This window comes from Mesoplodon mirus (genome assembly GCF_964341445.2).
Source record: "Mesoplodon mirus genome assembly, chromosome: 3".
In the NCBI taxonomy this organism is placed as follows: domain Eukaryota; kingdom Metazoa; phylum Chordata; class Mammalia; order Artiodactyla; family Ziphiidae; genus Mesoplodon; species Mesoplodon mirus.
Window position 1 is genome coordinate 114,977,923 of NC_138978.1, and position 13,580 is coordinate 114,991,502.

Genomic DNA, 13,580 nt, shown 5'->3' on the forward strand with positions numbered 1-13,580 from the left:
TACTTTATAAGAACTCTGTCATATTTTATTCAGCCCTTAAAACAACCCCAGGAGGTAAAAACAGGCAATTTTATTCTCTTCTGTCATCCTACTTTTGTTTTTGTTTTATTTTTGGCTAATAATCACGGGTTTTCTTTTTCAATTAAGCTTTTTCTTTTTCTTTTTTTTCTTTAATTTATTTGATTTTATCTTTGGCTGCATTGGGTCTTTGTTGCTGTGCATGGGCTTTCTCTAGTTGCTGCAAGCGGGAGCTACTCTTCATTGCCGTGTGCAGGCTTCATTGTGGTGGCTTCTCTTGTTGCAGAGCATGGGCTCTAGGTGCGTGGGCTTAAGTAGTTGTGGCATGCGAGCTCAGTAGTTGTGGCTCACAGGCTCTAGAGCACAGGCTCAGTAGTTGTGGTGCACAGGCTTAGTTGCTCTGCGACATGTGGGATCTTCCCGGACCAGGGCTCGAACCTGTGTCCCCTGCATTGGCAGGCAGATCCTTAACCACTGCGCCACCAGGGAAGTCCTCATTTTATTTATTTATTTTTTTTTTAAATTACTGAGTAGTATTCCATGGTATGGATGTACCACAATTTGTTTAACTGCTCACTTGTTGAAGGACATCTGAGTTATTTCTAGTTTGGGCTAATACAAATAAAGTTGTTATAAATATTTGTGTATAGGTTTTTGTGTGAACATAAGTCTTTATTTCTCTGTAATAAATAATACCCAGGGAGCAATTGCTGGGTCATATGGTAGTTGCATGCTTAGTGTTTTAAGAAACTGCTAAATGTTTTCTGACATGACTATGCCATTTTACATTTCCATTAGCAGTGTACAGGTGATCTAATTTCTTTGTATGCTCACAAGCATTTAATGTTGTCCCTGTTTTTCATTTTAGCCATCCTGATAGGTGTGTAGTCATTCCAGTATTTTTTAAGTCTGATTACAAGCTAGGTACTGAGGACAGGAAAGTATAAAAACTTTTGTATTCAATGACACACATAGATACACACACACACACATATATTTATAGAGAGAGAGAGATTGATTCCCCATGCTGTCAAATTTATCTGGACATCCAAAAGAATTACTGTTTTGCTGAGTCTCTTAGCTAAAAATTGAATAGATCATGAGATGAAAGACTCCCTTTTCCTCTGAAAAGAGTTATTTGATGCAGTGGTTGAGATTAATAACCAAAAATAAGTCTCATATTTACTCTTCTGGTTGTAAAGTTTGTTTGATTTCGGCTATAAATCTATGAAGTCGAAAAAAAATTATATATGTTAAAGTAGTTAGCACTAAAGCCTAGGAAAAATGGACTGTTGAAATGTCTTGGGTGGAGCAATCAACTTCACAATTTTATTTGATTGAAATAAACTAAAATGAGTATATATAGTGATGTTATTCTTTACAGACTTTCAGCACAATTTATATTAATTAGCACAAAACTGGCCTTCTGCTCATGTCATTTTTAATTTTATTTTTGTATATTCTTATGTCTACTAAACATCTTGTATAACAGGCTCCTCCCTTCCTTTATTTAAAAAAACTTTTTTATTATGGAAGTTTTCAAATATGTAAAAAGTAGACAGAATAGTCTAATAAATCCCAATGTACCCATCACCCAGTTTCTACAGTTATCGTACCATGGCCAATCTTGTTTTAGCTATACTGCTATCTACTCCCCCATCAATATTATATTGTAGATAATCTAAGACATCACATGATTTCATCCATAAATATTTCCATGTGCATCTCTAAATGATAAGGACTTGTTTTTTTGTTTTTTGTTTTTAAGAAGATGTTGGGGGTAGGAGTTTATTAATTAATTAATTTATTTTTGCTGTGTTGGGTCTTCGTTTCTGTGCGAGGGCTTCCCCTAGTTGTGGCAAGTGGGGACCACTCTTCATCGCGGTGCACGGGCCTCTCACTATCGCGGCCTCTCCTGTTGCGGAGCACAAGCTCCAGACGCGCAGGCTCAACAGTTGTGGCTCATGGGCCCAGTTGCTCTGCGGCATGTGGGATCTTCCCAGACCAGGGCTCGAACCCGTGTCCCCTGCATCGGCAGGCAGACTCCCAACCACTGCGCCACCAGGGAAGCCCCAAGGACTTGTTTTAAAGAGTACCATTATTATATCCAAATAATGAAAAAATTCCTATTTATTCAAATATTCAGTGTTCAAATTTCAAATTCTTTCATGCCTTTTTTTTCCACCACTCTTTGTTTGAATCAGGATCATAGTAAGGTCCACACATTGCTATTGGTTGATATGTTGTTTAAGTTTCTTTAATCTTCTATAAGTCCTCTCTCTACCCCAACCCCCATGCGGTCTATTTATTGAAGAAACTACATTGTCCTATTAAAGTTTCCCACAGCCTGGATCTTGCTGATTGCGTCTGCATGGGGTACTTTAACATGTTCTTTGCAATTTAAAATGTTCCCTCTGTCCTCTAGTTCTTGTAAATTGGTACTTGGATACAGAGGCTTAATTAGATTCAGATTTGATTTCTTTTTGACGAGAATATTTCATAGGTAGTGTTGTGTGCTTCCACTGATTGTCTCTTACTGTGATACTAGCAGAGGTTAATGCCCAATGCCTAGTTCCATCCATTGATTCATTAGGGGTTGAAAAAAATGATGGTGTTTTAATTCTATCATTATCATTCCTTTGCTTTTTTAGCTGGAAAATTTCTTTAAAGTGGAGTTTCCCCTCATCTACTGTTTGGTTATCTGGTGGTACAGTTTGCATATAAAAGGATAAAAGCTTACTTCTTTCCCAGTATTTGCTATTTTCAATATAATGATTTGGTTCCCTAGCATCCTCCAATGCCTACAATGATGGTTCCCTTCTTTTTTTTTTTTAAGTATTATGAATTTACAGATTTAAACATATTTGTGCTGTTCATTCCAATGTGAAGGTGTTTGACATATACCACAATGTATACTAAATTTCACTTAGTCTTTAGCCTTTAACTGTCAGGCCCATTTATGTCTAATTGCAGCAGAGGTGATCTCCTCTGAGCCAACCACAACTTATATGCCTGTTTCAGATTTCAGTAATGTGATCAGCAAGAGTGATGTGAAGTCATTAGCTGAAGCTGATGAACAGGAAGTGGTGGCTGAGGTTCAGGTAAACATATTGGTCCTCTAATACATATCTTATATTGGCCCTTTCTAAAGATTTGAGTCTAAAAATATGGAAGGTGTTGTCTCATAAGAAAGGAAGCTATTGATCAGACACAATAAATATGCATTGCACCAGACTATACTCATATTTAGAAAGTTTGGAAGAGGTATCAAATTGAGTGGGAATAGAATTAAAGGAGGCAGTGGGAATGAGGAGATTGGAAAGGGACTGGATTGGTAGGGATGGTTTCACAGGGTTGGGGACAGAGCCAGATATGTCTTAATGCTAGTTTTATGAGCTATACTATAAGATTATTCATCTACACAGTTATAGTTTATGTCTGATTGGGAGAGAATAGGAAGTAAAGGATGTGAATGAGGTTTATTAAAGTTCTGTTTGTGATTATCTTGCTTTGGGAAGTAGTAAGCAGATTTGTCATTAGGTTAAAACTTGCAACTCCTAAATGTTTATTCTGCATGCTAAGTAATACTTCACATTAGAACATTTCATGTTACCTTTTCCTTCTTAAACCCTTTAGTGTTCTTGAATACATTTATCACAGATGTTTGAATACATTTATCACCTAAGTGAAGAATATCGTCCTCAGGGAAGCAAATAAACAAGTTTTGGATTTTCAGGAGGATGTGCTAGGTGATAAATGAATGAAAAAAGAATGACCTATTTTAAATCATATTCTCCCTCATGAGAATACACTGGACAGCAAAGTTCTTATTCATCTAACTGAGTGTAACATTGTATATCTTTAGCAGTGTTTTATTTTTACTAATTGATGTCTCCTTAAGTATGATATGTATATTTAAACAACTTTGCTTTTTGGGGTTTTTTGTTAAAGATTTATTATTATTGCTACTATTTTATTTTATTTATTATTTATTTATTTATTTATTTATTTTTTGCGGTATGCGGGCCTCTCACTGTTGTGGCCTCTACCGTTGCGGAGCACAGGCTCCGGACGCGCAGGCCCAGCGGCCATGGCTCACGGGCCCAGCCGCTCTGCGGCATATGGGATCCTCCCGGACCGGGGCACGAACCCGCATCCCCTGCATCGGCAGGCGGACTCTCAACCACTGCGCCACCAGGGAGGCCCGATTGCTACTATTTTATGATTATCTTATTAATTCCCTCACACTGACTATTGTTACTCAATTGTTAATTGATCAGTTTTTCTCTTTTATACCTGCATTTCCTCAAATTTGATTGTATCACATAGTATTATATCACACATGAAAAATATTATTGCATGATACAGTTAGGGGTTTATGGAATGACTGACTGATCTTGGTGCTCTGTTCACAGGAATTTTATGGTGATTACATTGCTGTGAATCCACATTTGTTTTCCCTCAATATTCTGGGTTGCTGCCAGGTATGGAAAGAAAGGATTTTTTTTTAAGTTTATTTATCAGGTAGGAGTTAATTCAGTAAGTAATTGGACTTGTAAGATAAAATTCAAATATTTTCTCTGAATATATGTTTTAACAAAAAGGGTCGAAATTGGGATCCAGTCCAACTATCCAGAGCAACTCAAGGACTGACAGCTCTCCTTTTATCTCTGAAGAAATGTCCCATGATTCGTTACCAGCTTTCATCAGAGGCAGCAAAGAGACTTGCAGAATGTGTTAAGGTATGGCATTCTCTATCTCCAGTTCCAAAACATCAAGACCATTCATTTCTTTTTCATATTTCAGAAATTAAAGAAATATTTTATCTAAAACTAAGGAGATGATGTGTTAGGTTTACTGGCAAAGAGGTAGGCATTTGTAATTCAAGACCAAGAGCAACAAATTAGAGCTAAGATTCTTAGGCTTAACCCAAGAAACATTTGCAAGCTACTTAACTTCTTTTGATCCTTAATTTAAACCGCTTGTAAAATAGAGTTTCAAATCCTAACCCCTTAAACAGAAAGCTACTAAACTTTGTCAAGCTTTTGAATCCTTTTATGGAAGGCCTATGAAAGTGCAAGAAACTATCGTTAAATGTGGTTTTTGTGTATTAATTTTCTATTTATATCATCTCTGTCTGCTACTAATTGGTTCACCAAACCGTCTTTCTCTCTTACCCACAGCAAGTGATAACTAAAGAATATGAACTGTTTGAATTCCGGCGAACTGAGGTTCCTCCATTGCTACTTATTTTAGATCGCTGCGATGATGCCATCACCCCATTGCTAAACCAGGTGCAGAGCCCTTTGTTAGCATAATGAAAGGATGATTTCAAGTGGTATTCGCCAAAATGCAGATGTGGAAATGAACAACATGGTCCATTTACTTGCCTCCTTATTTTCAGCTATTCTTGTTTTTGCCTTGTGTTTCCTAGCATTCTGGTATCAGTGTTCTTCCAGCCACAGTCATCTTCAGCTCTTTCTTCTGCCTCATCCTTCCTGTCCCTTTCTGCCACCATCCCTAATTAAGGCAACTTCTGGGTCTGTAGATTCTACTTTTCCAGTGTCAGTTCTTTTCCATTCATATTGCCATTATCTTGGTGTATCTAATCTCTTATAGGAATCCTCAAATAGTCATCTTCTTGATTCCCCACTTTTAATTTCTCTCCACTCAAATATATCTCATGGACACAATGTTGTTAAATTACTTTTACTAAAGCACAGTTCTGATCCTATTACTCTTGGCTTAAAAATCTTAATTGTTTCCCATTTGCCTACTGGATGAAATACAGAGTCCTGAACTTGGCATCCATGAGCCTTCACAATGTAGGCTCAACGTTATAGAAAACCTGCAGCTCACTACTGTGTAGATATACCTCATGATTTCCTGCCATCATTTTATTCATGTTGTAACCTCTCTTTGAACTCTGGCATGTTTGGAATACATTCTCTTCCCATCTTCACCTCTCAAAATTCTTATCCTTTAAAACCACTTGAAGCATTTTTAAGTGTTTTTGAAACATCTTATGTCTCATGCTGCACTTTCTATGTTGTACCTTTGATTGTTTTCACAGTCTCCTAGGTTATACATTCCTTCAAGGCAGACTGTGTCTTACTAATGTTTGTTCTTCTGTGAATACAAGCACAGTGCCTTACACTTTGTAGATACTCTATTAATAGTGACTTTAAATTTATAGGAAAAGGCACAGTCTATATTTCAGTTCCATCCCAGCTTATAATAATAATGTTTTTTGTTTTTGGTTTTTTGTGTGTGTGTGTGGTAATAATAATGTTAATGCTAGGGGAAATCTGTGCTGTGGAATGCAACTTCTCTATGATATGATAGCCTTATATTCCTAAAATTCAAAGTAATATAACTTTATATATTCTATATATTACATATTATATGTTACATATTTTATATACATTTTAATAATATAACTAAAGAAATTTTGATGATATAAAAAAGTAGAAAGAAAAATAATTGCTTATAATTTAGTTTCCCAAAGAAAAGCAATCATTCATTCAACAGATTTCACTGAGGACCTATTATGTGCCAGGTACTGTATTAAGTACTAGAGATAAAAGGTTAAAAGATACAGTCTCTGCTCTCAAAGAGTTCATCATCCAATGAGGAGAAAGTAAACATCATTTTAATTATGAAGTATGTGCTAATGGCAAAAGCATGCACAGGATGCTGTCTGTGGAAGCATAAAGCATTTTGTTGTACTTATTTTAAATGCTGTAATGAAACTTGCTTTTTCAAGGACTCATTGGCAAATATTTTAGGAAATAAAGCACCTACTTTTATAACCTCTGAAGTTATTTTAACAAATCTAGTATTTAGACTCTAGATTTAGAGGGTAATTTGCTGGAAAATACTTAATTTTCTCTAATGGACCTGTGACTAAAAGTAACCTGTTCTCCATAAAAGGTGAGAAGGCAAATTTGGAGGTTTCTCCTTTCCAGTTTTACAAAATAAGTAAGAATGGAAACCGGTCCTTCTTCACAATGCATATTAAGTAAAAATATAAAGTAAAATGGATTTAGAGGCAAGCTTCTGAATATGTGTGTTTTGATCAACTCACAAGGTTTTTTTCTGGTAATATTAGTGTTCCCAGGATAAATATAGCACCACTGAGATCTACAAGAACACACTTCTCATGCTGCAGAAAACCACAGAAGTGTACAGGAAATGGTACAGCTTGTAACTGCAGTACCAATATAGCCCTATCTATGAAGCCAAAAATATACTCTTAATTCACAGGCAAAAATTGGAGCTAATGATAGATCTAATTTGTTTTCTTTCTATCAGGAATATTAATCTGACTGCCCTTCTTCCAAAAGTGTGAAATCTAAAAGTATTTTGACTGTCGGATGTTTAACCAATTAAAATGACAATCTTAATGCTTAGTATAGCGCAAAGTATTAATAAAATTTGAGCTAAATAGAGAACCTCCATGTAAACAAGACTAGTTACTAAGAATGTTATCAGTTTTTATTTGTTTTCCTGAACGTTTACTATTTCCATGTTTTGTCAGTTACCAATTTTTTTTTGTCATAATTCTTTACTTAGTGGACATATCAGGCCATGGTCCATGAACTACTAGGCATAAACAACAATCGGATTGATCTTTCCAGAGTGCCAGGGATCAGTAAAGACTTGAGAGAGGTGGTCCTATCTGCTGAAAATGATGAATTCTACGCTAATGTAAGTGGTTTAAAATTCTTTTAAATTTTTTTAGTTGTTTTTATGTAAGAAGGTTAATATTGATTTGTTAGAATGAGAGCAGGTTTGGGATTTCATGTAGAAGGATGATAGAGGCATCCTGTAGATAAACTGCATCTCAAGGGAAGGCAGACTTTTTTCTGATCCTTTAACAATATTTTTTTCACAGTAATCACATACTTAGTTTTGTACTTTTAAAATTTATTTAAAATTTATTTACCAATTTATTTACTTCCGTCCTGTCCTTAGCCCTTTGTGAAAATGGTAATGTTATTCATCACCAGTGTCCTGGCCAATATCCAGATTTGGTAATGATAATGAAATTTTCTTGCCCTTCAGTTCTCACTGTATTCAGTGTTCTTTTTTACTTCTTTTAAATTGTCTGAAAGTCAGACTTGTTGATAGAACTGTGTTTCCAACTTCCTTTTTCACAGAATATGTACCTGAACTTTGCTGAGATTGGTAGCAACATAAAGAATCTCATGGAAGACTTTCAGAAGAAGAAACCAAAAGAACAGCAAAAACTAGAATCAATAGCAGACATGAAGGTAAATTGAACATGTACATGGATGATTAACATGCAAGACTTTGGAACTATTCATGTAAGCAGCATTTCTGGAATATTCTGGGTCTGATTTCTGCCTTGATTCCTTTTGTTTGGTTTGAGATTATTTTCTGTAATACTTCTCTTTAGGAAAAAATATAGTGAAAACTTCATAATAAGCTATGTACTTCTTTCCATTCATCAGTCATATTTGGACTATTTAAAGACTCAGTGTAATGACATATACTAGTTCTTCTCTTAAGCATAACAAAATGCCATGTGATTGAAAGTATTAGATGCCTTAGTCTGGGCAGAAGAATAATCCCTGCCTTTTTTTTTTTTTTTTCCTTCTTCATACATGCCTATCCTCATCAAGAAATAACAGAACCCCCAATTGATGTTTTTCCCATGGCAGGCCTTTGTTGAGAATTACCCACAATTCAAGAAGATGTCTGGGACTGTATCAAAGCATGTGACAGTGGTTGGAGAGCTGTCTCGGTTGGTCAGTGAGCGGAATCTGCTGGAGGTTTCGGAGGTTGAGCAAGAACTCGCCTGTCAAAATGACCATTCTAGTGCTCTCCAGGTATCTATTCAATCCAATTTGATGAGCACCTACTATGTGTAAGGCACTGTGCCAGGCAGAGCAAGAGATACAAAGGCAAGTAATCCTTCTTAACCAACATGGAATTTACAGTGTAACAGGGAGTTGAGACAGAACACAAATTAGTATTATTTAAGATAGATGTATGATAAGAGGGACAGTAGAAGAAAAATGTGCAATCTCAAAGGGTTCAGGCAATTAATTGAGTGTTTAGGAGGGCAGCCTAGTCAACTAGAAAGAATGCTGGACTAAAATCAGAAGATCTGAATTTCAGTGTTTGATTTGCCACTGCTGGCTTTGTGACCTGGAGCTGTTGGCTTAATCTCTGAGCCATTTTCCTCATTTGTTAAATAAGTATAATGATATTTATCTCACAGCGTTGTTAGGAAGATTTTAAAGGTATAATATATTAAAATGCATTATCTAGGTTTTTATTACTGAACATCTGCTGTTTATTCCACAAACATGTGAATGCCTGCTCCATGTTCATGGTGCTGTGAGGATCTAGTGGTACAAAAATGAATAAGATACCATCCTTTTCCTCAAAAAGTTCACATTTTAGTAGGGGAGAAAGAAAGTTAAACCAGGAATTATAATATATGCAATAAGTGCTATACTAGAGGTATTACAAAGGGATATGAAAATACAGAGGAAGGACAACTGTTTTCCCTAAGGATGAATCTTCTTAGAGCTTCTTAGAGACAATGACATTAGGTTTGGTTCTGGACAAGTAATTAAGTAGAAGTGCACCAACCAGAGAGGGAATGCAGCATGGAGATGTGAAAAAAAAAAAAAATTTTTTTTTTAAGGGAACAGAGACTAATTCACTGTAGCCAGTGCTGGATATAAGATGAGGAGTGGTCTTAGATAAGCCAGAAGGACAGATTGAGGCCTGGTTATGGCCACTGAAAGGAGGTTGGGCTTTAATCTTAAAATGATGAGAGCTATCAGAGGATTTTAGGAAAAAGTGACATAATCAAACCCTAACCTCATGAAATTTACAGTATAAGTTGAAGAGACAAAACTAAAGCATGAGTAACAATTAGGCAGTGTTTCAAATTAATATTTAATTAAGTCAAAATTGTGGTACTGACTATAATTAAAGATTTGAGGTTATTAGGGACGGTTTCTTAGAGAAGGTGATATTAAGATGGACCATAAAGAATGAATAGAATCTGGAGGAGGATTTCAGCAAAGAAAAGATGCAGAACTATGCAGAAAATAATAAACAGCATGACCTGTTGAGAGTGGGTGTGCAAGAGACATAGGAGATAAAATTGAATTGGTAAATAGGAACTAGTTTACGAAGACGCTTGTAAGGGGGATTTGTACTTGCTGAGGTAGGCAAAGAGATCCAGTGTAGAGTCTTACGTAGAAGTTGATATGATGAAAGCAGTATTTTAGGAAATTTAATCCAGTAAGGATGCTTTGGAGATGAAAAAAATTAATGCCAGAGAGGCTAGAAGACTCATAGTGATAGTAGTAAAAATGTACAGAAGGGCAAATATGAAAGACATTTCAAAGGGAGAAAATAACTATTTAGTGACAGATTAGATATAAGGATAACAAGACAGAACAAATCAGAGATAATTCCAAAATTCCTGAGAAGTGGCAAAATGTGGTATCACTGAAAGTAAGTAACTTGGGAATGAGAGTCCTTTGGGAAATAGCTGTTTCTAAGCCACTTATTATAAGAAGCACATTTCCTTATTAATAGGACCCTATATTCTAAAACTTAGTCTCTCTTTCCCTGCTGCAATTCTGCTTTATAAAATAAAGCCAGCATGGTATAATGGAAACAACACAGGCTTTGGAGCCAGACTGTCCTGGCTTATGTCCTATCTCTATGTATCAAAGTTTCTCTGGGAAAGTTACTTATTTTGCCCAAGCCTCAGGGATAATGATTTCAAACTTTTAGGTTGTTATCAGGATTTAATGAGATATAAAATGCTTCCTATATGGTAGTTACTTTGTAAAGGTTAGTTTCCTTCCTCTAAGCATAATTTTTTAAAGATATGGTACAATCAAAATAAAGAAATTCACCCACCTGTGGTTGCTCTAGTTATACCAAAGTCTTCACTGTGATTTATGTTGATAGTTGTTGGTTTTTAATTTTTTAAAATGTTTATCAAGAGTTCCTCTGAAAACACCATCATTTTGAAAATCATAAAGATGCTATTGGCTTTATATTTATGAAAAGTACTTCTGTCAACACTTAATTTTATCTCTGTGTTCTTAAATCTTCACAAAGAACTTTTAGGCTGACTTTATATTTTTAGTTGTATTAAATGCTAATTTTTAAAATCTATTTTTTATTGAAGTATAGTTGATTTACACTGTTGTATTAATCTCTGCTGTACAGCAAAGTGATTCAGTTATACATATATCAACATTGTTTTATATTCTTTATATCATTGTTATGATAAACCATTATGGTTTATCATAAATTCTAATTCTTAAATAGATAATATAAGTACTTGATGAAAGAGATACATAGTAAAAACTGAGTCTGTTAGTTTCGCTTGCATCCTTACAGTTATTCTGTGTGTGTGCAAGCCTCTATGAGTGTGTATATTTCCTTCTCTCTCTTTTTAAAATTCAGATGATACCATACTGTACACATAGCTCTGCATTTTGCTTTTTCACTTAACTGTGTATCTCAGAGATTGTTCCAGACCAGAACCTAAACACTCATTCTATTAAATCACTAAATAGTATTCCTTTGTAAAGATGCATCACAATCTATTTAACTTGGCCAACTTACTTTAAACAACACTATTAATAACAGTTTATAGTTGGTTTGTGGGCCTAATAGAAGTATTCCTATGAAAACTTTTTATTTTTCTTAATAAAATGAATTTTTTTCTCTTATTAAGTAAAAACAGAATTGTGTCCTATAACTAAATTTAAATTTCCTTATGTTTCTTTATTATTTTATTTTTCCCTTTAAAACAATAGAACCAAACTTAATCACTAGCCAATTTTAGTATCTTTATTTGTATCTCACCATGTGGAAAACAGTTAGAAAAGGCTACTGTAATTCCTTGCCTGAAATCTTATTTTCTTTTCATTTTAAAAGAAAAACAGATACTTTAAAATATGAATTCCATTTGTGATCCACTTTATATTTTTAAAAATTATCTTTTGAAGGTTTTCTTGCCCAGGGTATTAGGGTTTTACAGTGAGCAGTTGATTTGGACTCCCCCATCATAAAGGATTTCTTAGACAACATGATTTAAATAGTCAATAAAGAGAACTTTTTTTTTTTTTTTCTTTTTGTGGTACACGGGCGTCTCACTGTTGTGGCCTCTCGCGTTGCGGAGCACAGGCTCCGGACACGCAGGCTCAGCGGCCATGGCTCACGGGCCCAGCCGCTCCGCGGCATGTGGGATCTTCCTGGACTGGGGTACGAACCCGTGTCCCCTGCATCGGCAAGCGGACTCTCAACCACTGTACCACCAGGGAAGCCCCCAAAGAGAACTTTTAATAATGAGTAGATGCCAGGGGCCTGATCCCTAGATGGGTTACAGCATTCCTTGGCTTGACCTTAGGTGATAATAAGCAATTAATTGACTTTTGAGTAAAGATGAGGTTTGCTTTATTGAATAGTAACTGTATCATGGTGGGGCAAAAAAAGCTCATACATTGCTAAAAATTAACCTATAAATTGCTGCCACTTCTAACCAGTTACCCTACAGGGTAACAAAAAATTTGATTCAGAAGAATTTCACTAGAACCAAACTGCAATATACTATCATTGAGACATATGCACAGCCTTGGAAAAGACTCATTTGATTAGTAAGGAAGATTTTTTTTCATACCATAAAGAGAAAAATCTTCAGAAAGTAAATAATTTCTCCCCCTTTTGTTGTCATATTACAGCTTTTCATTTGGAAGGAGGATCTAGTCTTTTTATATCCTTCTTTCCTCACCTTGGGTAAAAGATCTCAAATCATCCCATTAATAACGTGTAGTAAGGACAATAAATACTCATTAGAGAAATGAAGATAAAGAGTTCTGTTTGAAGCAGTATAGAATAGTGGCTAATAGCTTGAATCTTTGATGCCTTGGGTTTGAAAATGATTCTTAACCACTCCAAGTCTTAGTCTCTTTGTCTGTAAAATAGGGGGAAATATCAGTACTTACTTCAAAGATTTTTGTGAGGGTGTAATGAGCTAATACATGTAAAGCACTTAATACGGTACCTGGTACTTATAACATTCAATGAATATTAACTATCACTATTTTCAGTATTATTGTTTGATGGTACATTCTCTTTTCTTTATGGCATCCAGGACATGTTTTTTAATTCACTCATGATCTTGGAACTCTCCCTGATTTTAGAAGGGTTTTTTTGCTTCTCATTAAAATTGTAAGAAAATTGTTTTGGATACATTGAGCTGACAATTTTACTTTTACCAACTAAGAGTAAAAATGATCTATTTCTCTCTAAACTATCATTTGACTAGTATTTCAGAAACAGTGTTGACCAGCAGAAGACCTACACCAAAGCTAAATTTGACTAGTCATTAAGTAAAAGAATACTGATTCATGTATTTACCAGTTAGTGGAATTGGGTCCTGCCTACTTTCTATCATTTTTCCTAGATAAGCTCTTTATAGTCCCATAACACTGTTCTCTCAAACTGTTAGATTAGACTCATTATTTAATCATATCAGCACATTGAAG

At 35.2% G+C, this 13,580-nt stretch overlaps 1 protein-coding gene across 6 annotated transcripts in view; it reads left to right on the forward strand.

Moving 5' to 3' along the window:
• VPS45 (vacuolar protein sorting 45 homolog) overlaps positions 1–13,580 on the forward strand; it is a 75,551-nt gene that overhangs the window by 10,622 nt on the left and 51,349 nt on the right. For all 6 annotated transcript variants that reach the window (XM_082612004.1, XM_082612005.1, XM_082612007.1 and 3 more), the window contains exons 4-10: positions 3,040–3,119; positions 4,434–4,502; positions 4,623–4,760; positions 5,202–5,312; positions 7,594–7,728; positions 8,181–8,294; positions 8,706–8,873. In XM_082612004.1, coding sequence (XP_082468130.1) covers positions 3,040–3,119; positions 4,434–4,502; positions 4,623–4,760; positions 5,202–5,312; positions 7,594–7,728; positions 8,181–8,294; positions 8,706–8,873 — 815 coding nt within the window. The remainder of the gene's footprint in view (positions 1–3,039; positions 3,120–4,433; positions 4,503–4,622; positions 4,761–5,201; positions 5,313–7,593; positions 7,729–8,180; positions 8,295–8,705; positions 8,874–13,580) is intronic.